Genomic DNA, 25,254 nt, shown 5'->3' on the forward strand with positions numbered 1-25,254 from the left:
GTTTCTTCCAATCATGATTCTCTTTCTCTTTATTATTCATGTTTTGTATCGCTCATTGTTTCCTTGCAAACAATCTTTCATATCTTGTTCTTACTTCGTCTTTCTTACTTCATGTTCCTTCATTCAATTCCCTCTTTTTAATCCTTTCGTTTCCCTTTCCACCCATCATTCCATTCTTCTTCCTCCTTCTTCATCTCCTTTTCCTTCTTTTTCTTCTTCGTCATTGTCTTGCCGTTCCCCATTCCTTACTCCCTTTTTTTCCTCTTTCCATCCTCCACCATTTTTTACCCGCACTGGAAAAGTCGTCAGTGTCCTCCAGCATCGCATCACTGATCATGGAACTCGGAGTCATTAGCGTGGAGCCCAATGCTGTGGCCATGATGGAGTTTTGTTCTGTACCAACTCCAACTACTGTCGACCGAGGTAGGTGCCTTCTGGTCATCTGCTGTATGGTTGCTTCTATTTTTCTACCCTGTACCTCTGTCCCTTACTTTCCTTCTGGCTTTATTTCTACTTGCATAAGCTCCTTATTTTCTTTTAAATCTTCTTGTTACTTCCATTTCCTATTCCTTTTTGCCCTTCTGTTCTCTCTCTTTCCCTTCTCTTTCCTCGTTCTGTTTTCCTGCCTTTTCTTTCTTACTTATCCCTGCCCTATTTTGCCCCCTTCTCTTCTGATTACACCTTGTCTATTCATCTCCTTTTCTTCCTTGGTCAAAATGTTTTCAATGTGCTCACAACGAAAAATGTAAATGTCCTTTGGAAAAAGAACTCATTATTTTTTTGACACTGATTCCTTCAAGTCCATATTTAAATTTTTAATCTACTTAGTTTCTACTTCTTCTTCCTGTCTATTCTTCCTCTCTATCTTCCTTTATCTTTGTTTTCTTTTCTCATTAGTTGCACCTTGACATTGTTTTCGATATTTTCTGCTTTCATCATTGTAACTTCTGTTCATTTTTTTCCTTCGAAAAAGCTATTAAAGATATCCACAGCACCCCTGCCACAAATCACAGACATGCCCTTGGGCCACAGTTCTCATTTCCCTACGACCTCCTGTCTCCGTGGATAAAGAACAAGGAACAACATTTCTGCTTACCTCCCACCCACACACCTGCACACTCCCCTCCCTTAGAACAAAGGCCACACTCTTCAGCCTCCAGCCCTCTCACGGACCTGCAAGAGCACAGCAAGGCAGTCAGGTGGCAAAGAACTGCTCTGCTACATCAGAACAGCTTCCACCACCCTCTGACATGAAAGCCAGAGGAACAGCTGCTGAGACATCTAATGAAAGAGTCTCCTAAGATTCCAAACAACACTGACGAGTCTCTCATTCGGGAACACAAACCCATCACAGCCCAGCACAATGATTCACCAATGTCACAAAAGCACAATGACATCACAGTCAAGCAGTGCTCCTACACCTCTATGAAGAGCTCTTCTTCCTGACTCATGTTCCACCTCCAAATCCAACCCAAAGCCACAAATGTAACACCACCGCATGGCCAGTGAGAATATCTGCTGCATGCCCAACCACATCTACCCCAAAAAACGCATTAATGTCACTTCTCCATCTGTCCTTGCTTCCACGTGCTCACTCTGTGCCAGGCAGACACAGAAAAGGAATGAAAGCAGGCAGCGGTGCTCCAAACCCACAGGCATTTCAATCCAGGCAACATTCTGTCGATCCAATATAAAGATACCACAGCTGAACAGGAACCAAAGTTCGTATACCTCTCACACACAGCTTCTTCAGGTACAAGCAACTCACCTGTAGCATTGCTGGTTGCTTTCTCAGGAAAAGAAACGCCAGGACCAGGTGTGTTGGTTTAAAGGGACTGTGTCCCTTGATGTTACCAGCAATTTCCTGTCCCTAGCAAGACCAAGACCAGAGAAATAACCAAGATAATGTTCCAAGAAGGCTCGCATGATACAAATTTGAAAAACCTTCTGTTTGACCAACAACATTCTGCACAAAATACAAGCATTATTAGGCATGTATGGCAGGTAATGTCACAAGCAGCAATGTCACAGGGAACAAGAGAGCACAAGAATATGCAGAACTACTGGAGGTCCTGACACGATCCCAGGGGAGCAGCGCTATGCACATGAACTTTTTCTTGAGGTTTGCTGCTTATATTCTTTATCCTATGCCATGTGAAATGAGACAATCTATGACATAGATTGTGTTCTACCCAGTATCCACATTTTCCTTAGGCAAGACTCTTCTCCACTCAAACTCACCCTCCCCACCTCATGGGTCCAGGCCCTATTTAGTACCACATGCAGGATCACTGCCGAAATATCAAACATTGCTAGAACCCAGCAATATTACCCAGCTGTAAACTCTGCTCTGCGTGTGATTCAATTCTTCGTACATCCTCACCTTCCCTCATGATTGGCATGGAGAACATACTGAGGGCTGCAAAGCCACACAGCAGCTGGCAGGCTCTCCCCAGCTGCCTGTTCACCACCAGTGCTTTGCTCCTTTTCAGCAATCTCAGGTAGAAACACTGCAAAGCTTCATTTAGAGTTCACAAAGATTCTGTGATTAGAATTGTGACAGCTCTGATCCCAGTCCACACATCTTTCTATCATCAAGAGGACCACAGCAAATACCAAACCACAAAAGCAATCCCAAGATCAGCTGGGTGGGAGAATCTGTAGCACATGAAACCAGAGCTGGGCTGCAGTGCAGGTTTGCACCTGGAAATACCAGAAGAAGCCCCATGTGACATCATCTCTCCTGAAGCCACCTGTGCAGTGCACGAGTAGGGGAAGTTGAGCACATAAAGATTTCAGCCTCATTGTGTGTCCTTATAAATCCCATCTGAGGAAGAGTAAGGAACCATCATGGCAACACCCAAGTCTGTGAAAACGATTATAAATGCCCGTCACTACACCAGGACAGCAGCCTGAAGTGTTCCCCTTCCACAACAACATTTCTGAAACAAGCAGCTCATCAGACAACCTTGAGCACTCTCCATCTTACCAGCTCTTACCAACACATGGCCTACACCAAGCAGGCAGCAGCACAGGGGCCTGCTTCTGGTGAAAGATACTGAGAACCTCAAAGGAACATTTGTGAGCATTTCAGTATGACACAATGCCTCATGATCAGGAAGGTGTCCTACTCCAGACCCTTAGGGCCTGGGAAATGTCCTTGGCAAGAGCATTCTCTTCCATCCTGCCTCACACCTTCCTTTAGGGCATCCTCCACTCACCACTCTGAGATGTGTTCTCATGACAAACATACCATCTCATGTTCTTTTCTTATGTCATGACCCGTGGCCTTCCCATGGATTTTCTGCCTCCCCAAAGCCATGCTTTCCCACTTCTCAAGGTCACCCTCCAGATAAAGAAATGGCCAGGCCCTGCTCAGTTGTCACAGACCACAGCTGCCCTTCCTATCTTAAGGTTCAACATGTTTTTTGCTTATCCTTCTCAGCAATGAGAGCACCATAATAAACTCAGGGATGGCACCATCAGTGCAGTTTACAGCAGAACCTCTGATGCTGACATTTCATGTTTTATAATGCTTCAGCTATCTTAGATGAAAACATGGCAGACCTGGGAGCAAAACTCTTTCTAAAGGTGATACTGGAATAACTCTACATGGTGATGCCATTCATGTCATGCTCTGAGAAAAATTGAAAATATTGGTGAGAACATCAGTGCAATACATGATAGTTAATGTGTAGGAGGGTGTTATTTGAGACTTGTTGGGGGGAATGGTGGTTCTTTAATTTTTTGGGGCTGTTGCATTGTTTCTTCAATACAGAAAAGATTTCCAGGGATTTTGAAATGATGTCACCGTTGACGCAAATTTTGAAAGAACATCAAAACAAGCGAGTATATGTCATGCTGTTTCTCAGCCAGAATCACAAATCCACAACCTAGGGAACAGGTGCAGAAAATAACTTTCTTCCTTGTTACAGTTTCCTTGGGCCAAACTCCTTTGGCCCTACACTTTGCACTATTAATGAAAGCAACATAATACATAGAAAAAAATCATGGAAACATGGAAATATTAAACACATCTTCCCTGCTTTCTTAATGAGCCTGGTCGTAGAAGGAAAATGGAGAATTTTTGTCTATGAAAATGCAATTGTCACCTTGAATCAGACAATCTCGTGAGCAGAATTACAAGAGGAAAACAGTTTTCCATAGGAAACCAGACTAATACCAGCATGGTCAGCAGATACCAAAGGGAATAAGGTAACAAATGGCGCCTGGGGACTGCAGATATCTCAACCTACTTATTTTTTGACTCTTCAGCAAGCTCGGATAGAAATGCTAAAGACAACCAGGCAAGACTGGTTCCAAACCTGACGCCTTGGGGCACCTGTCATCAAAAGCTGCAGCGATTTCATTCTAGGACAGAATAGTTTACATACAGAGGAGCAAACTGCAGCTGATGACCATAACGGCTCAGCGGTGCGGCAATAATTCTATATTCCCCCTAAGGGAAGATCACAAGGCGCCTATTAATATCCTTAAGCACCCGTCAAGCACTCATCGCTCCCGGCCCCGGGGGAACGGAGCCTGGATTCCCGCAGAGCCAGCACACCTGGAGGGACAGAAGGGTTGGGTACGGGAGAGAGACGAGAGCAAGGTATTGGCACTGACCGTGACGAGGAGAGCGGAGGGCTCCGGCTGCGCGTCCTTGGCTGCAGGAGCGGGCGGCGGCGGAGGGAAGTTGGGGCTGAAAACCATGAGGTCGCTCTTGGCAGCGCCGTCCGCCACGCACAGGCTGCGGCTGTGGCGCTGCGAGTAGGACCAGCTGCCCACTTCGCTGGCGCACACGAGCGTGGTGGGCCCGGGCCCCGAGAGCACGGCCGCCCGCGGCGCCCAGCGCGACGCCCCGTACAGCACCACGGCCAGCAGGAAGAGGCTGGACACGGCGCAGATGGCCACCACCAGCCACACGTTGGTGGCTGCGCTCGCCGCCCCGGCCCCGAGCTCCACGCCCGCCGCCGAGCGCGACACCGCCGCCAACGACGACGACGACGACGAGGATCCCGCGGCCAGCGCCGCCTCGGCGGCCTCGAGCAGCGACACGCTGAGCGTGGCCGTGGCCGAGCGCGCCGGCTCGCCGTGGTCGCGCACGACGATCAGCAGCCTCTGGCGAGGCCCGTCCGCCTCGTCCAGCGCCCGCGCCGTGCTCACCTCGCCGCTGTAGAGCCCCACGCGGAACGGGCCCTTGCCCCGCGGCTCCCACAGCTCGTAGCGCAGCCACGCGTTGTAGCCCGAGTCGGCGTCCACGGCGCGGATCTTGGCCACCACCTGCCCCGCCGGCGCCCCCCACGCCGCCCACGCCCACAGCGTGCCCGACTCCGAGCCCGCCCCCGCCAGCGCCAAAGCCGCCTCCGCCGCCGCCTCGCCGCCCGCCTCCGCTGCAGAGCCCGCGGGCGGCAGCAGCGCCGGCGCGTTGTCGTTCTCGTCCAGCACGAACAGCTGCACCGTGGCGTTGCCGCTCAGCGGCGGCTCCCCCGCGTCCACCGCGCGCACCTCGAACTGCAGCACCTGCAGCTCCTCGTAGTCCAAGGGCTGCAGCGCCCACAGACGCCCGCTCTCCGCGTCCACCGACACGTAGCTCGACGCCGGACGCCACCCGCCGCCAAGGGACGACGAGGACCCCGCGGCCCCGCCGCCCACGCCCACGCCGCCGTCCCACACCGAGTAGCTGACGCGCCCGTTGGCCGCCTCGTCCGGGTCCCGCGCCCACAGCCGCGCCAGCTCCGCGCCCGCCGCGTTGTTCTCCCGCGCCAGCACCGTGTACACGGCCTGCGCGAACGAGGGCGCGTTGTCGTTCACGTCCGACACCGGCACCCGCAGCCCGCGGCTGGCGCGCAGCGCCGGCGCCCCGCCGTCCTCCGCACGCACCTCCACCTCGTACTCCGACACCCGCTCCCGGTCCAGCGCCTCGCGCAGCACCAGCGAGTACGAGCCCGCGAACGTCGCCTCCAGACCGAACGGCGACGCCGGCCACACCCAGCACCGCACGCGACCGTTCTCGCCCGAGTCCCGGTCCGACACGCTCAGCAGGGCCACCACCGTCCCCAACGACGCGTCCTCGGGCACCGGCACCGACAGCGACGTCACCCACACCTCCGGCGCGTTGTCGTTCACGTCCAACACCTCCAGCTCCACTCGGCAGTGACTCGACAGCGCGGGCGTTCCCTTATCTTTTGCTTCAATACGAAAATCAAATACACTGACTTCTTCAAAGTCTAGGGCGCCCGTAAGGAGAATTTCTCCGGTATTCGGATTGATGGAAATCACATCTTTTCCACTTGGGGGAAGGAAGTTCGTTACCGTGTATGTCACGTCACTATTAAGTCCCTCATCTGCATCCGTGGCATTAACCCTCGTAACCAGCGTCCCCACCTCAGCGCTCTCCGGAAGCTGCACTTTATACACAGACTGGTTGAATTTGGGCGCATTGTCGTTTGCATCTTCCACCGAGATCATCAGCTCCATTGTCCCGGTCAGAGACGGCCGGCCCCCGTCAGTCGCCGTCAGCACCAAACGGTGCACAGGAATCGTCTCGCGGTCCAGAGATTTCGTTAAAACGAGTTCGGGTTCAATATTTCGCTCATTCGGTTTTTGTAAATCCAGAGAGAAGTGCTCACTGGTGCTGAGTGCATAGGTCAATTGCGCGTTCGCTCCGATATCCGCATCCGACGCGCCCTCCAGCGGGAAACGAGACCCCGGCACAGACAGTTCCGCGATGCTGAGGTTTTTCCAGGCAGCGGGGAAGACGGGGGCATTGTCGTTGATGTCGGTGACCTCCAGCTGCACATGGAAGACGCGCAGCGGCCGCTCCAGCAGCACCTCCAGGCGCAGCGCGCACGGCGCGCTCTTGCCGCACAGCTCCTCCCGGTCCAGCCGCGAGCTCACCAGCAGCGCGCCGCTCGCCCCGCTCACCTCCACGCTCGCCCGCCGGCCCGGCGCCACCAGCCGCAGCCGCCGCGCCTCCGCCTCGCCCGCCTCCAGGCCCAGGTCCTGCGCCAGACGGCCCACCACCGTGCCGGCCTTGGCTTCCTCCGGCACCGAGTAGCGCACCTGCCCGCCCGACAGCGCCCAGGCCGCCTGCAGCACCAGCACCCGCACCACCGCCACACAACAACGCTCGCCCATCCTTCCTGCCGCTCTGCCCGCCGCCGCCGATCTGCCTGCCGGCCCCGGCCCGGGCCCTGCACGGCTCCCCGCCGCCGCCCGCACGCACCGGCTCTGCTGCCTGGCCCGAGCCGCCCCCCCGCGCTCACAGCCGGGCTCTCCGCCGCACCGGGGCGGAGCCGCCCACACGGACCCGTTCCTGAGCCTGCAGCGACACCGTGCGCTGCTCCGCCGCCTCACACCCATCGCAATACGACCCGTGTCGCCGCCTCGGATGGTCATCTCCCCTGCCGTGTTTTGATCCACTTCTCCTGTTTTCTTCTCTCCTTTTTGTGTGTTTTTTTTCTTTTTTTGTTTTCTTTTTTCCTGTGTTGGCGTTTCCTTGCAAATATACCTTACTTTCCTCCGTCTTTTTATTTTTTCATTTTGATTTCTTGACGCTGTTCTCTGTCTTTCATCGTCTCCCTCTCTTTCCCTTTCCTTTTTTTTCTCCTCTCTTTATTACATCATACGTCCTTGCCTTTTGTTTTTCTTCTTTTCTGTATTTCGTTTTGTTTTCACTTTTCTCCCCCTTCCTTCCCTACATTTTATTCCATTTCTGTTCTATTTCCATCATTCTCTTCTCTTTACTCTGCTGCCAGGTCTCACATATCAGGCGCCGCTGTGCCAACCATCCAGCCGGATTCCAGCCATCAGCGCCGGAGATGCTCTAACCAAGGGAGAGGCTATTAGGGAACTGCTCCGTTCTGCATTTATAGGTACAGTCCGTGCATGCTCTTTAGCTACTTTTCTTGTTTTTTTTCTTTGTATTCTTCATTGTATTCTTTATCCTTTCTTCATTACATCCTTTTGCTATTAATTTCTATCACGTTTCTACCTTTTTTCTTTCCTCTCCTCTATTTCCTCCTTTCTGTCCTCATTTCCTGCCCTTCTCCCTTCCTGTATACAATGATAGTGTCAGTGACATGCTCGTGATCTCTTTTGTAGTTTCTCAATCTCTCACTCTTCCTTCTTTCTATTGCTTTTTTATTGTCTTCTGCTTCTTTTCCTTGCCTGCATTGCTTCCTCCTTCTCTTCCTTCTCCACCTCTCTTCTTTGTCCTGCCTCTTGTCTTTTTTCGTCGTTGCCTTTCCTTTGTTTCCTTACACAACATGTTTCTATGCGACTGTATCACTTTCACCATGCAGCACGGAATGAAAGCAAGCTCCCATTCCTCTTCCCCGCCACATTCCATCTGTCCAGAAGAGGAACAACTGCCCTGGTTTCCAGGCTATTCAAAACAGACAGAGGGCTGCTTCATCTCTCCTCCAGCTAAAAGACCACAATCTCAGCTCCCTTCCTCTCAACAAAGAGAATCCACCACACTCTGAAACACAAGCCCAAGACCCAGCTACTTCAATGCCTGTGCAAAAAGGTCTCAAAGATCCAAATCAGCTCAGGACACTCTTCCAAATGGGAGCTTACCATCATTGGAGCACAGTACACCAATGTGCCACAAAGGCTGAGAAAGCAGGGGAACACCACAGCTCCTGAGATCTACATTTCTGGCCTTATTTATCACATGTACGGTGAAAGCCAAGCTCTTGCTTCTCCTTTCCAGGCTGACATACTCTGCCAGAAAAACTCAGCACCTTATCCAGGGGCATTAGTCCCAATGGAATCTCTCTCACTTTGCAGCACACTCTACCCAGCCAAAGCTGCAAAGGTAATACCGTGGCATTTCCCCCAAGAATATCCCCTCAGCTCCCAATACATCCACTCTGAAAAACACATGAGGGTCTCCCCTCCATCCATCACTGCTGTCGCTAATTCACACTGCGCCGGGAAGCAGATGGAACAGAATAAGCAGTGGTGCTTTGCTGGCCCAGTCATAGGATACCTCAAATAAGAAGGGACACATAAGGATCAACAAGCCCAACTCCCAATCCAGGCAGCCTTTGGTCAACCCAATACGAAGGTTCTCAGACTCAGCAGGAACAGAAGTACAACTGTCTCACACGCTCATCTTTTTTAGCTAGAAGGGACTTACCTGCAGCATCACTGGTTGCTTCTTCAGAATGGAAACTTTTGCAGGGAAGGGGAAAAGAGGAATAATGTTTTTTACCCCCAGTGTTATTAGAGAATTCTGGGGAACATGGATTGGGGAAAATAACACACATTCTTCAAAATCCTTGAAATCACTGGACAGAGCAGAGGGGAAGCAGGAGGAGCAATGGAAAGATAAAGATGTTGTCTCAGCCTCAACCCAGAATGCTGGAAAAGCAACCCTTACACTGATTGCAAATTGCCACCCAAGGCCTGCCAAAATTCATCAATCTACATTTCAACATCTGTTACCAAGACATTGCCAATAGAAGAGAAGCAAAACAGAGAAATGGGCAGTTTGGTAAGAGGAGAGAATAAAAACAAAGGATCCCATTCCACTATATTTAAACACAAGCTTTGCCAATTTCTTGAAGGGCACTTCATCCACTGCCTAGCAAAATTAAGCAGGGAGTTTACCAAGGAGAAGTTCAGAGAAGTCTGGCCAAACATGATCAAAATGTGATGAAGCTTCTTTTTCACCAAGACCACTTCCCATCAAAAGCAAGTGATCCAAGTTGTGTATGACATGTGTCTGACATCTGGCAGGAAAAGCATGGAGAGTACCAAGGAATGGGGATATGCAGGACTTCTGAGAGGATCCCAGACCAGCATCCCTGAGTATTCCAGGCCTTGTTTTACAAGGTAGTCTGCTTGCATATTCTATCACTTGCCCCTGGAAATTGCCTGTCCACAGCTAAACAGATATTCTCCAGTTCTTCCCCAATAATACAGTCCATGTTCAACACAATGTCCTCATTTCCTCAGGGAAGAAACTTCCCCACTCAAAGTCACCCTTCTCTTGATGGGTGTCTCAAGGCCTTCTCCATGCCACTTACAGGACTGCCACAGTACGCAGACACAGTGCCACTGTGACAGACCAGCACTTCAAACTCATTTGGAGCATAAACCAGGCCTTCAGCTCCCCTCCTAAATGGCACAAAGAACTTATGAAATGGTGCAAACTCACACAGGATTTGGCAGGCTCTTCCCACCTGTGTGAATCTCACTATGAATATGCTTTCTGCTTTTCAGCCATCTCAAGGGGAAACAACATGGAGCTCCATACTAGAGTTCATAAAAATCCTGTGATTAGTGGTGTCACAGCTGTGATCCCAGTCCACACAGACTTTAGACGTGGAAGTGCTACATCAAATGCTAAAGTGCAAGTGCAGTCACGATATCGACTGTGTGGATATCCCCATAGAAATGTGGATAATAGTTCTATGATATAACACTAGGCCTGGGCTGCTCTGGAGGTTTGATGTATATGTACACATTTCAGAGTTAACTGTATCAAGGGAGCATGGCACTGCTACCCAGGGTAATAGTGCAAGTGCACAATCAGGGGAAACAAGCACACAGAGATTACCCCCATTTTCTCAACACGCCTGTTTACTGATCCCATCCGAGGAGAAGCAAGGAACCATTATTGCAAAGTCTATGAAGGTGGAAGTGACTATGGATGCCCAGTACAGCAGGCTGAAACTCTATCCTCCCACAACTCCTTTCTCAAAATAAGCAGGCAAAGGTTCATCAGACAACATTCAGCATTCTGCATGGCATCTCCTCTTACACATCTGCTATGGTAATCACTCAGTAGCACAAGGGACTCTCTCAGGTAGAAGATATTCATAAGGTCAAAGAGTATTTTGGCATTTCAAAACCATGTAACTATCTGAAGATCCATAAAGCCTGCACATGAAGACACTTTGGACCCTGAAAATCATCCTGTGAAAGAACATTCTGTTCATCCTACTTCATTCCTCTAGGTATCCTGGGACATGCATTCTCAAGACAAACACATCAACTCCATTTCCTGTCTTATGTCATGGCGCATGGAATTCCAGTTCCCACAGACAGATCTTCCCACTGCTCAAGGTCACCCCTCACACCAGGAAATTGTCAGGCCCTACCCAGTACCACAGGCCACAGATTCACTCCACACTTCAAGGCCCATTTCAAGTTTACTTATCCTTCTCAGCAACAACAGCACCACAAAACACTGACAGGCAGTATCATGTACAAGGTATCATGTACATGTACAGCACACTTTCTGCAGCTGACCCATTGTGTTCTGCAATGCTGTAACTATCTCAGAATAAAGCACGACCTGGTAACAATAATCTTTTCAAAGGTGATGTCAAGAAATCTCTTAATGGGAATGGCACGGATGTCATGCTCTGAGAGGGAAACCAAAATGCTGGGGAGCATATGAGTGTAACATTCAAATCTGACTATCTACAGGAATGTTATTTGAGATTTGGTAGGGAAAGCTGGGGCTTGGGGGTTAATATTTTTTTCTAGTTGCAGAGAGGAACATTGCCCCAAGGCTTTTGAAATAATGTCACTGTTGATACAAATTTGGAAAGGGCAAAACTAGCCAGGGTGTTCCATGACCATTCTCTGAATGGAAACATAAATCCACAACGTAGGGACCAGGCAGCAGGAAGAGAAACAAATTTTACCTTTGCCACATTTACCTTTGGTCACATTGGGCTACCCGAACCCATATGTTACTAAGAAAAGCAAGAAGATACCTCAAAAAAAACCAAAAAAATAAACCAAACAAACAAAAAGAAAAATACCCACCACAACAGGGATAAACTCTATACTGCCTTTATTATTTCCTTAATGATTCTAGTGGAGGAACCGACTAGATACGATTTTTCCATGGCACTCAAATAACCACACTGCATCACATGTCTTGCAGAGAGAAATTAATGAAAAGAGATTTCAGTAACAATTCAGAATAAAACAGGAAGGGTATCAGTCAACATAGACAATAAGACGGCGTGTAGTGCTGGGAGGACTGTCAGAACCACAGCCTGCCTATCTTGAACTCCATCAGCAAACTCGGGTGGAAACCCCAAACTGAACCAGGCAAGACAGTTTCCAAACCTGACACCCTAGGGCACTTCTCATTGCAATAGGCAGGGAATTCATTCTAGGACAGAACAATTGACACACAGAGCAGCAAATTGCAGCTGGGGACCATAACTGCACCAGGCTGCGGCGATAATTCTATATTCCTCCAAAGGGCAGATGCAAATGAGCCATTGGTATCCTTAAGCACCCGTGAAGAACCCGTCAAGCACTCATCTGTCTCAGGCCGTGGGAACGGAGCCCGGATTCCGGCAAAGCCTGCAAACCTAGATGGACAGAAGGGTTTGGTACGGGTGGGAGAAGAGAGAAAGTTATTGCCACTGACCGTGTCGAGGAGAGCGGAGGGCTCCGGCTGCGCGTCCTTTGCTGCAGGAGCGGGCGGCGGCGGAGGGAAGTTGGGGCTGAAAACCATGAGGTCGCTCTTGGCAGCGCCATCCGCCACGCACAGGCTGCGGCTGTGGCGCTGCGAGTAGGACCAGCTGCCCACTTCGCTGGCGCACACGAGCGTCGTTGGCCCAGGCGCCGAGAGCACGGCCGCCCGCGGCGCCCAGCGCGACGCCCCGTACAGCACCACGGCCAGCAGGAAGAGGCTGGACACGGCGCAGATGGCCACCACCAGCCACACGTTGGTGGCCGCGCTCGCCGCCCCGGCCCCGAGCTCCACGCCCGCCGCCGAGCGCGACACCAACGACGACGACGACGAGGATCCCGCGGCCAGCGCCGCCTCGGCGGCCTCGAGCAGCGACACGCTGAGCGTGGCCGTGGCCGAGCGCGCCGGCTCGCCGTGGTCACGCACGACGATCAGCAGCCTCTGGCGAGGCCCATCCGCCTCGTCCAGCGCCCGCGCCGTGCTCACCTCGCCGCTGTAGAGCCCCACGCGGAACGGGCCCTTGCCCCGCGGCTCCCACAGCTCGTAGCGCAGCCACGCGTTGTAGCCCGAGTCGGCGTCCACGGCGCGGATCTTGGCCACCACCTGCCCCGCCGGCGCCCCCCACGCCGCCCACGCCCACAGCGTGCCCGACTCCGAGCCCGCCCCCGCCAGCGCCAAAGCCGCCTCCGCCGCCGCCACGCCGCCCGCCTCCGCTGCAGAGCCCGCGGCCGGCAGCAGCGCCGGCGCGTTGTCGTTCTCGTCCAGCACGAACAGCTGCACCGTGGCGTTGCCGCTCAGCGGCGGCTCTCCCGCGTCCACCGCGCGCACCTCGAACTGCAGCACCTGCAGCTCCTCGTAGTCCAAGGGCTGCAGCGCCCACAGACGCCCGCTCTCCGCGTCCACCGACACGTAGCTCGACGCCGGACGCCACCCAACGCCCGACGACGACCCGGCGGCGCCGCCGCCGCCCACACCCACGCCGCCGTCCCACACCGAGTAGCTGACGCGCCCGTTGGCTGCCTCGTCCGGGTCCCGCGCCCACAGCCGCGCCAGCTCCGCGCCCGCCGCGTTGTTCTCCCGCGCCAGCACCGTGTACACGGCCTGCGCGAACGAGGGCGCGTTGTCGTTCACGTCCGACACCGGCACCCGCAGCCCGCGGCTGGCGCGCAGCGCCGGCGCCCCGCCGTCCTCCGCACGCACCTCCACCTCGTACTCCGACACCCGCTCCCGGTCCAGCGCCTCGCGCAGCACCAGCGAGTACGAGCCCGCGAACGTCGCCTCCAGACCGAACGGCGACGCCGGCCACACCCAGCACCGCACGCGACCGTTCTCGCCCGAGTCCCGGTCCGACACGCTCAGCAGGGCCACCACCGTCCCCAACGACGCGTCCTCGGGCACCGGCACCGACAGCGACGTCACCCACACCTCCGGCGCGTTGTCGTTCACGTCCAGCACTTCCAGCAACAACTTGCAGTGACCCGACAGTGGAGGATTTCCTTGATCTGTAGCATCCACTTGCAGGCGGTACAGACTAACTTCCTCAAAATCTAAATTAGCCCTGAGACGAATCTCTCCGCTTTTTCTGTCGATTCCGAAAACGCCTTTTCCATCCTGAGGAAACAGAGTCTCGAGAGAATACGAGATATTACTGTTTGAACCTTCATCTAAATCCGTGGCATTTAGTTTGATGACTAACGTGCCGTGTTCTGCATTCTCCGGCAGCTGCACTTTATACACCGACTGGTTGAACTGGGGCGCATTGTCGTTTGCATCCAGCACGGAGATCACCAGCTCCATGGTGCCCGTCAGAGATGGCCGGCCACCGTCTGTGGCCGTCAGCACCAGCCGGTGCACGGGAATCGTCTCGCGGTCCAGAGATTTCCTGAGCACCAGGAATAAGGACTCACCGTCCATATCGGTTTTTTGCAAATCCAGAGAGAAATGCTCGCTGGGGCTGAGTGTGTAGGTGAGCTGCGCGTTCGCTCCGATATCCGCATCCGACGCGCCCTCCAGCGGGAAACGAGACCCCGGCACAGACAGTTCCGCGATGCTGAGGTTTTTCCAGGCAGCGGGGAAGACGGGGGCATTGTCGTTGATGTCGGTGACCTCCAGCTGCACATGGAAGACGCGCAGCGGCCGCTCCAGCAGCACCTCCAGCCGCAGCGCGCACGGCGCGCTCTTGCCGCACAGCTCCTCCCGGTCCAGCCGCGAGCTCACCAGCAGCGCGCCGCTCGCCCCGCTCACCTCCACGCTCGCCCGCCGGCCCGGCGCCACCAGCCGCAGCCGCCGCGCCTCCGCCTCGCCCGCCTCCAGGCCCAGGTCCTGCGCCAGACGGCCCACCACCGTGCCGGCCTTGGCTTCCTCCGGCACCGAGTAGCGCACCTGCCCGCCCGACAGCGCCCAGGCCGCCTGCAGCACCAGCACCCGCACCACCGCCAAACAACAACGCTCCACCATCCTTCCTGCCGCTCTGCCCGCCGCCGCCGATCTGCCTGCCGGCCCCGGCCCGGGCCCCGCACGGCTCCCCGCCGCCGCCCGCACGCACCGGCTCTGCTGCCTGGCCCGAGCCGCCCCCCCGCGCTCACAGCCGGGCTCTCCGCCGCACCGGGGCGGAGCCGCCCACACGGACCCGTTCCTGAGCCTGCAGCGACACCGTGCGCTGCTCCGCCGCCTCACACCCATCGCAATACGACCCGTGTCGCCGCCTCGGATGGTCATCTCCCCTGCCGTGTTTTGATCCACTTCTCCTGTTTTCTTCTCTCCTTTTTGTGTGTTTTTTTTTCTTTTTTTGTTTTCTTTTTTCCTGTGTTGGCGTTTCCTTGCAAATATACCTTACTTTCCTCCGTCTTTTTATTTTTTCATTTTGATTTCTTGACGCTGTTCTCTGTCTTTCATCGTCTCCCTCTCTTTCCCTTTCCTTTTTTTTCTCCTCTCTTTATTACATCATACGTCCTTGCCTTTTGTTTTTCTTCTTTTCTGTATTTCGTTTTGTTTTCACTTTTCTCCCCCTTCCTTCCCTACATTTTATTCCATTTCTGTTCTATTTCCATCATTCTCTTCTCTTTACTCTGCTGCCAGGTCTCACATATCAGGCGCCGCTGTGCCAACCATCCAGCCGGATTCCAGCCATCAGCGCCGGAGATGCTCTAACCAAGGGAGAGGCTATTAGGGAACTGCTCCGTTCTGCATTTATAGGTACAGTCCGTGCATGCTCTTTAGCTACTTTTCTTGTTTTTTTTCTTTGTATTCTTCATTGTATTCTTCATTGTATTCTTTATCCTTTCTTCATTACATCCTTTTGCTATAAATTTCTATCACGTTTCTACCTTTTTTCTTTCCTCTCCTCTATTTCCTCCTTTCTGTCCTCATTTCCTGCCCTTCTCCCTTCCTGTATACAATGATAGTGTCAGTGACATGCTCGTGATCTCTTTTGTAGTTTCTCAATCTCTCACTCTTCCTTCTTTCTATTGCTTTTTTGTTGTCTTCTGCTTCTTTTCCTTGCCTGCATTGCTTCCTCCTTCTCTTCCTTCTCCACCTCTCTTCCTTGTTCTGCCTCTTCTCTTTTTTCGTCGTTGCCTTTCCTTTGTTTCCTTACACAACATGTTTCTATGCGACTGTATCACTTTCACCATGCAGCACGGAATGAAAGCAAGCTCCCATTCCTCTTCCCCGCCATATTCCATCTGTCCAGAAGAGGAACAACTGCCCTGGTTTCCAGGCTATTCAAAACAGACAGAGGGCTGCCTTCATCTCTCCTCCAGCTAAAAGACCACAATCTCAGCTCCTTTCCTCTCAACAAAGAGAATCCACCACACTCTGAAACACAAGCCCAAGACCCAGCTACTTCAATGCCTGTGCAAAAAGGTCTCAAAGATCCAAATCAGCTCAGGACACTCTTCCAAATATGAGCTTACCATCATTGGAGCACAGTACACCAATGTGCCACAAAGGCTGAGAAAGCAGGGGAACACCACAGCTCCTGAGATCTACATTTCTGGCCTTATTTATCACATGTACGGTGAAAGCCAAGCTCTTGCTTCTCCTTTCCAGGCTGACATACTCTGCCAGAAAAACTCAGCACCTTATCCAGGGGCATTAGTCCCAATGGAATCTCTCTCACTTTGCAGCACACTCCACCCAGCCAAAGCTGCAAAGGTAATACCGTGGCATTTCCCCCAAGAATATCCCCTCAGCTCCCAATACATCCACTCTGAAAAACACATGAGGGTCTCCCCTCCATCCATCACTGCTGTCGCTAATTCACACTGCGCCGGGAAGCAGATGGAACAGAATAAGCAGTGGTGCTTTGCTGGCCCAGTCATAGGATACCTCAAATAAGAAGGGACACATAAGGATCAACAAGCCCAACTCCCAATCCAGGCAGCCTTTGGTCAACCCAATATGAAGGTTCTCAGACTCAGCAGGAACAGAAGTACAATTGTCTCACACGCTCATCTTTTTTAGCTAGAAGGGACTTACCTGCAGCATCACTGGTTGCTTCTTCGGAATGGAAACTTTTGCAGGGAAGGGGAAAAGAGGAATAATGTTTTTTACCCCAGTGTTATTAGAGAATTCTGGGGAACATGGATTGAGGAAAATAACACACATTCTTCAAAATCCTTGAAATCACTGGACAGAGCAGAGGGGAAGCAGGAGGAGCAATGGAAAGATAAAGATGTTGTCTCAGCCTCAGCTCAGAATGCTGGAAAAGCAACCCTTACACTGATTGCAAATTGCCACCCAAGGCCTGCCAAAATTCATCAATCTACATTTCACCATCTGTTACCAAGACATTGCCAATAGAAGAGAAGCAAAACAGAGAAATGGGCAGTTTGGTAAGAGGAGAGAATAAAAACAAAGGATCCCATTCCACTATATTTAAACACAAGCTTTGCCAATTTCTTGAAGGGCACTTCATCCACTGCCTAGCAAAATTAAGCAGGGAGTTTACCAAGGAGAAGTTCAGAGAAGTCTGGCCAAACATGATCAAAATGTGATGAAGCTTCTATTTCACGAAGACCACTTCCCATCAAAAGCAAGTGATCCAAGTTGTATATGACATGTGTCTGACATCTGGCAGGAAAAGCATGGAGAGTACCAAGGAATGGGGATATGCAGGACTTCTGAGAGGATCCCAGACCAGCATCCCTGTGTATTCCAGGCCTTGTTTTTAAGGTAGTCTGCTTGCATATTCTATCACTTGCCCCTGGAAATTGCCTGTCCACAGCTAAACAGATATTCTCCAGTTCTTCCCCAATAATACAGTCCATGTTCAACACAATGTCCTCATTTCCTCAGGGAAGAAACTTCCCCACTCAAAGTCACCCTTCTCTTGATGCATGCCACTTCTCTTCTGCATGCCACTTACAGGACTGCCACAGTACGCAGACACAGTGCCACTGTGACAGACCAGCACTTCAAACTCATTTGGAGCATAAACCAGGCCTTCAGCTCCCCTCCTACATGGCACAAAGAAGTTATGAAATGGTGCAAACTCACACAGGATTTGGCAGGCTCTTCCCACCTGTGTGAATCTCACTATGAATATGCTTTCTGCTTTTCAGCCATCTCAAGGGGAAACAACATGGAGCTCCATACTAGAGTTCATAAAAATCCTGTGATTAGTGGTGTCACAGCTGTGATCCCAGTCCACACAGACTTTAGACGTGGAAGTGCTACATCAAATGCTAAAGTGCAAGTGCAGTCACGATATCGACTGTGTGGATATCCCCATAGAAATGTGGATAATAGTTCTATGATATAACACTAGGCCTGGGCTGCTCTGGAGGTTTGATGTATATGTACACATTTCAGAGTTAACTGTATCAAGGGAGCATGGCACTGCTACCCAGGGTAATAGTGCAAGTGCACAATCAGGGGAAACAAGCACACAGAGATTACCCCCATTTTCTCAACACGCCTGTTTACTGATCCCATCCGAGGAGAAGCAAGGAACCATTATTGCAAAGTCTATGAAGGTGGAAGTGACTATGGATGCCCAGTACAGCAGGCTGAAACTCTATCCTCCCACAACTCCTTTCTCAAAATAAGCAGGCAAAGGTTCATCAGACAACATTCAGCATTCTGCATGGCATCTCCTCTTACACATCTGCTATGGTAATCACTCAGTAGCACAAGGGACTCTCTCAGGTAGAAGATATTCATAAGGTCAAAGTGTATTTTTGGCATTTCAAAACCATGTAACTATCTGAAGATCCATAAAGCCTGCACATGAAGACACTTTGGACCCTGAAAATCATCCTGTGAAAGAACATTCTGTTCATCCTACTTCATTCCTCTAGGTATCCTGGGACATGCATTCTCAAGACAAACACATCAACTCCATTTCCTGTCTTATGTCATGGCGCATGGAATTCCAGTTCCCACAGACAGATCTTCCCACTGCTCAAGGTCACCCCTCACACCAGGAAATTGTCAGGCCCTACCCAGTACCACAGGCCACAGATTCACTCCACACTTCAAGGCCCATTTCAAGTTTACTTATCCTTCTCAGCAACAACAGCACCACAAAACACTGACAGGCAGTATCATGTACAAGGTATCATGTACATGTACAGCACACTTTCTGCAGCTGACCCATTGTGTTCTGCAATGCTGTAACTATCTCAGAATAAAGCACGACCTGGTAACAATAATCTTTTCAAAGGTGATGTCAAGAAATCTCTTAATGGGAATGGCACGGATGTCATGCTCTGAGAGGGAAACCAAAATGCTGGGGAGCATATGAGTGTAACATTCAAATCTGACTATCTACAGGAATGTTATTTGAGATTTGGTAGGGAAAGCTGGGGCTTGGGGGTTAATATTTTTTTCTAGTTGCAGAGAGGAACATTGCCCCAAGGCTTTTGAAATAATGTCACTGTTGATACAAATTTGGAAAGGGCAAAACTAGCCAGGGTGTTCCATGACCATTCTCTGAATGGAAACATAAATCCACAACGTAGGGACCAGGCAGCAGGAAGAGAAACAAATTTTACCTTTGCCACATTTACCTTTGGTCACATTGGGCTACCCGAACCCATATGTTACTAAGAAAAGCAAGAAGATACCTCAAAAAAAACCAAAAAAATAAACCAAACAAACAAAAAGAAAAATACCCACCACAACAGGGATAAACTCTATACTGCCTTTATTATTTCCTTAATGATTCTAGTGGAGGAACCGACTAGATACGATTTTTCCATGGCACTCAAATAACCACACTGCATCACATGTCTTGCAGAGAGAAATTAATGAAAAGAGATTTCAGTAACAATTCAGAATAAAACAGGAAGGGTATCAGTCAACATAGACAATAAGACGGCGTGTAGTGCTGGGAGGACTGTCAGAACCACAGCCTGCCTATCTTGAACTCCATCAGCAAACTCGGGTGGAAACCCCAAACTGAACCAGGCAAGACAGTTTCCAAACCTGACACCCTAGGGCACTTCTCATTGCAATAGGCAGGGAATTCATTCTAGGACAGAACAATTGACACACAGAGCAGCAAATTGCAGCTGGGGACCATAACTGCACCAGGCTGCGGCGATAATTCTATATTCCTCCAAAGGGCAGATGCAAATGAGCCATTGGTATCCTTAAGCACCCGTGAAGAACCCGTCAAGCACTCATCTGTCTCAGGCCGTGGGAACGGAGCCCGGATTCCGGCAAAGCCTGCAAACCTAGATGGACAGAAGGGTTTGGTACGGGTGGGAGAAGAGAGAAAGTTATTGCCACTGACCGTGTCGAGGAGAGCGGAGGGCTCCGGCTGCGCGTCCTTTGCTGCAGGAGCGGGCGGCGGCGGAGGGAAGTTGGGGCTGAAAACCATGAGGTCGCTCTTGGCAGCGCCATCCGCCACGCACAGGCTGCGGCTGTGGCGCTGCGAGTAGGACCAGCTGCCCACTTCGCTGGCGCACACGAGCGTCGTTGGCCCGGGCGCCGAGAGCACGGCCGCCCGCGGCGCCCAGCGCGACGCCCCGTACAGCACCACGGCCAGCAGGAAGAGGCTGGACACGGCGCAGATGGCCACCACCAGCCACACGTTGGTGGCCGCGCTCGCCGCCCCGGCCCCGAGCTCCACGCCCGCCGCCGAGCGCGACACCAACGACGACGACGACGAGGATCCCGCGGCCAGCGCCGCCTCGGCGGCCTCGAGCAGCGACACGCTGAGCGTGGCCGTGGCCGAGCGCGCCGGCTCGCCGTGGTCACGCACGACGATCAGCAGCCTCTGGCGAGGCCCATCCGCCTCGTCCAGCGCCCGCGCCGTGCTCACCTCGCCGCTGTAGAGCCCCACGCGGAACGGGCCCTTGCCCCGCGGCTCCCACAGCTCGTAGCGCAGCCACGCGTTGTAGCCCGAGTCGGCGTCCACGGCGCGGATCTTGGCCACCACCTGCCCCGCCGGCGCCCCCCACGCCGCCCACGCCCACAGCGTGCCCGACTCCGAGCCCGCCCCCGCCAGCGCCAAAGCCGCCTCCGCCGCCGCCACGCCGCCCGCCTCCGCTGCAGAGCCCGCGGCCGGCAGCAGCGCCGGCGCGTTGTCGTTCTCGTCCAGCACGAACAGCTGCACCGTGGCGTTGCCGCTCAGCGGCGGCTCCCCCGCGTCCACCGCGCGCACCTCGAACTGCAGCACCTGCAGCTCCTCGTAGTCCAAGGGCTGCAGCGCCCACAGACGCCCGCTCTCCGCGTCCACCGACACGTAGCTCGACGCCGGACGCCACCCAACGCCCGACGACGACCCGGCGGCGCCGCCGCCGCCCACACCCACGCCGCCGTCCCACACCGAGTAGCTGACGCGCCCGTTGGCTGCCTCGTCCGGGTCCCGCGCCCACAGCCGCGCCAGCTCCGCGCCCGCCGCGTTGTTCTCCCGCGCCAGCACCGTGTACACGGCCTGCGCGAACGAGGGCGCGTTGTCGTTCACGTCCGACACCGGCACCCGCAGCCCGCGGCTGGCGCGCAGCGCCGGCGCCCCGCCGTCCTCCGCACGCACCTCCACCTCGTACTCCGACACCCGCTCCCGGTCCAGCGCCTCGCGCAGCACCAGCGAGTACGAGCCCGCGAACGTCGCCTCCAGACCGAACGGCGACGCCGGCCACACCCAGCACCGCACGCGACCGTTCTCGCCCGAGTCCCGGTCCGACACGCTCAGCAGGGCCACCACCGTCCCCAACGACGCGTCCTCGGGCACCGGCACCGACAGCGACGTCACCCACACCTCCGGCGCGTTGTCGTTCACGTCCAGCACTTCCAGCAACAACTTGCAGTGACCCGACAGTGGAGGATTTCCTTGATCTGTAGCATCCACTTGCAGGCGGTACAGACTAACTTCCTCAAAATCTAAATTAGCCCTGAGACGAATCTCTCCGCTTTTTCTGTCGATTCCGAAAACGCCTTTTCCATCCTGAGGAAACAGAGTCTCGAGAGAATACGAGATATTACTGTTTGAACCTTCATCTAAATCCGTGGCATTTAGTTTGATGACTAACGTGCCGTGTTCTGCATTCTCCGGCAGCTGCACTTTATACACCGACTGGTTGAACTGGGGCGCATTGTCGTTTGCATCCAGCACGGAGATCACCAGCTCCATGGTGCCCGTCAGAGATGGCCGGCCACCGTCTGTGGCCGTCAGCACCAGCCGGTGCACGGGAATCGTCTCGCGGTCCAGAGATTTCCTGAGCACCAGGAATAACGACTCACCGTCCATATCGGTTTTTTGCAAATCCAGAGAGAAATGCTCGCTGGGGCTGAGTGTGTAGGTGAGCTGCGCGTTCGCTCCGATATCCGCATCCGACGCGCCCTCCAGCGGGAAACGAGACCCCGGCACAGACAGTTCCGCGATGCTGAGGTTTTTCCAGGCAGCGGGGAAGACGGGGGCATTGTCGTTGATGTCGGTGACCTCCAGCTGCACATGGAAGACGCGCAGCGGCCGCTCCAGCAGCACCTCCAGGCGCAGCGCGCACGGCGCGCTCTTGCCGCACAGCTCCTCCCGGTCCAGCCGCGAGCTCACCAGCAGCGCGCCGCTCGCCCCGCTCACCTCCATGCTCGCCCGCCGGCCCGGCGCCACCAGCCGCAGCCGCCGCGCCTCCGCCTCGCCCGCCTCCAGGCCCAGGTCCTGCGCCAGACGGCCCACCACCGTGCCGGCCTTGGCTTCCTCCGGCACCGAGTAGCGCACCTGCCCGCCCGACAGCGCCCAGGCCGCCTGCAGCACCAGCACCCGCACCACCGCCGCACAACAACGCTCGACCATCCTTCCTGCCGCTCTGCCCGCCGCCGCCGATCTGCCTGCCGGCCCCGGCCCGGGCCCTGCACGGCTCCCCGCCGCCGCCCGCACGCACCGGCTCTGCTGCCTGGCCCGAGCCGCCCCCCCGCGCTCACAGCCGGGCTCTCCGCCGCACCGGGGCGGAGCCGCCCACACGGACCCGTTCCTGAGCCTGCAGCGACACCGTGCGCTGCTCCGCCGCCTCACACCCATCGCAATACGACCCGTGTCGCCGCCTCGGATGGTCATCTCCCCTGCCGTGTTTTGATCCACTTCTCCTGTTTTCTTCTCTCCTTTTTGTGTGTTTTTTTTTCTTTTTTTGTTTTCTTTTTTCCTGTGTTGGCGTTTCCTTGCAAATATACCTTACTTTCCTCCGTCTTTTTATTTTTTCATTTTGATTTCTTGACGCTGTTCTCTGTCTTTCATCGTCTCCCTCTCTTTCCCTTTCCTTTTTTTTCTCCTCTCTTTATTACATCATACGTCCTTGCCTTTTGTTTTTCTTCTTTTCTGTATTTCGTTTTGTTTTCACTTTTCTCCCCCTTCCTTCCCTACATTTTATTCCATTTCTGTTCTATTTCCATCATTCTCTTCTCTTTACTCTGCTGCCAGGTCTCATATATCAGGCGCCGCTGTGCCAACCATCCAGCCGGATTCCAGCCATCAGCGCCGGAGATGCTCTAACCAAGGGAGAGGCTATTAGGGAACTGCTCCGTTCTGCATTTATAGGTACAGTCCGTGCATGCTCTTTAGCTACTTTTCTTGTTTTTTTTCTTTGTATTCTTCATTGTATTCTTCATTGTATTCTTTATCCTTTCTTCATTACATCCTTTTGCTATAAATTTCTATCACGTTTCTACCTTTTTTCTTTCCTCTCCTCTATTTCCTCCTTTCTGTCCTCATTTCCTGCCCTTCTCCCTTCCTGTATACAATGATAGTGTCAGTGACATGCTCGTGATCTCTTTTGTAGTTTCTCAATCTCTCACTCTTCCTTCTTTCTATTGCTTTTTTGTTGTCTTCTGCTTCTTTTCCTTGCCTGCATTGCTTCCTCCTTCTCTTCCTTCTCCACCTCTCTTCCTTGTTCTGCCTCTTCTCTTTTTTCGTCGTTGCCTTTCCTTTGTTTCCTTACACAACATGTTTCTATGCGACTGTATCACTTTCACCATGCAGCACGGAATGAAAGCAAGCTCCCATTCCTCTTCCCCGCCATATTCCATCTGTCCAGAAGAGGAACAACTGCCCTGGTTTCCAGGCTATTCAAAACAGACAGAGGGCTGCCTTCATCTCTCCTCCAGCTAAAAGACCACAATCTCAGCTCCTTTCCTCTCAACAAAGAGAATCCACCACACTCTGAAACACAAGCCCAAGACCCAGCTACTTCAATGCCTGTGCAAAAAGGTCTCAAAGATCCAAATCAGCTCAGGACACTCTTCCAAATATGAGCTTACCATCATTGGAGCACAGTACACCAATGTGCCACAAAGGCTGAGAAAGCAGGGGAACACCACAGCTCCTGAGATCTACATTTCTGGCCTTATTTATCACATGTACGGTGAAAGCCAAGCTCTTGCTTCTCCTTTCCAGGCTGACATACTCTGCCAGAAAAACTCAGCACCTTATCCAGGGGCATTAGTCCCAATGGAATCTCTCTCACTTTGCAGCACACTCCACCCAGCCAAAGCTGCAAAGGTAATACCGTGGCATTTCCCCCAAGAATATCCCCTCAGCTCCCAATACATCCACTCTGAAAAACACATGAGGGTCTCCCCTCCATCCATCACTGCTGTCGCTAATTCACACTGCGCCGGGAAGCAGATGGAACAGAATAAGCAGTGGTGCTTTGCTGGCCCAGTCATAGGATACCTCAAATAAGAAGGGACACATAAGGATCAACAAGCCCAACTCCCAATCCAGGCAGCCTTTGGTCAACCCAATATGAAGGTTCTCAGACTCAGCAGGAACAGAAGTACAACTGTCTCACACGCTCATCTTTTTTAGCTAGAAGGGACTTACCTGCAGCATCACTGGTTGCTTCTTCGGAATGGAAACTTTTGCAGGGAAGGGGAAAAGAGGAATAATGTTTTTTACCCCAGTGTTATTAGAGAATTCTGGGGAACATGGATTGAGGAAAATAACACACATTCTTCAAAATCCTTGAAATCACTGGACAGAGCAGAGGGGAAGCAGGAGGAGCAATGGAAAGATAAAGATGTTGTCTCAGCCTCAGCTCAGAATGCTGGAAAAGCAACCCTTACACTGATTGCAAATTGCCACCCAAGGCCTGCCAAAATTCATCAATCTACATTTCACCATCTGTTACCAAGACATTGCCAATAGAAGAGAAGCAAAACAGAGAAATGGGCAGTTTGGTAAGAGGAGAGAATAAAAACAAAGGATCCCATTCCACTATATTTAAACACAAGCTTTGCCAATTTCTTGAAGGGCACTTCATCCACTGCCTAGCAAAATTAAGCAGGGAGTTTACCAAGGAGAAGTTCAGAGAAGTCTGGCCAAACATGATCAAAATGTGATGAAGCTTCTATTT

At 52.8% G+C, this 25,254-nt stretch overlaps 4 protein-coding genes across 5 annotated transcripts in view; all 4 read right to left on the reverse strand.

The window, feature by feature from the left end:
* The window catches only part of LOC134424629 (protocadherin alpha-C1-like), a 209,378-nt gene that overhangs the window by 170,457 nt on the left and 13,667 nt on the right, over positions 1 to 25,254 (reverse strand). The window lies entirely within an intron of this gene.
* LOC134424987 (protocadherin alpha-8-like) lies at positions 4,513 to 7,140 on the reverse strand. Its single transcript, XM_063169198.1, has one exon. It carries the CDS (start codon positions 7,138 to 7,140, stop codon positions 4,513 to 4,515), a length of 2,628 nt encoding a protein of 875 aa, XP_063025268.1.
* LOC134424544 (protocadherin alpha-6-like) lies at positions 11,948 to 14,914 on the reverse strand. 2 transcript variants are annotated; one of them, XM_063168349.1, is made up of 2 exons: positions 13,172 to 14,914; positions 11,948 to 13,108 (listed from the first exon to the last, which is right to left on the reverse strand). In XM_063168349.1, exons 1-2 carry the CDS (start codon positions 14,912 to 14,914, stop codon positions 12,149 to 12,151), a joined length of 2,703 nt encoding a protein of 900 aa, XP_063024419.1. In that variant the 3' UTR covers positions 11,948 to 12,148. The 2 variants fall into 2 exon arrangements, with proteins under 2 accessions (XP_063024419.1, XP_063024418.1); XM_063168348.1 differs by having other exon boundaries at positions 11,948 to 14,914.
* On the reverse strand, positions 19,734 to 22,700 carry LOC134424545 (protocadherin alpha-6-like). The gene has a single exon (XM_063168350.1). It carries the CDS (start codon positions 22,698 to 22,700, stop codon positions 19,935 to 19,937), a length of 2,766 nt encoding a protein of 921 aa, XP_063024420.1. The 3' UTR covers positions 19,734 to 19,934.

This window comes from Melospiza melodia, chromosome 14 (genome assembly GCF_035770615.1).
Source record: "Melospiza melodia melodia isolate bMelMel2 chromosome 14, bMelMel2.pri, whole genome shotgun sequence".
Lineage (NCBI taxonomy): Eukaryota > Metazoa > Chordata > Aves > Passeriformes > Passerellidae > Melospiza > Melospiza melodia.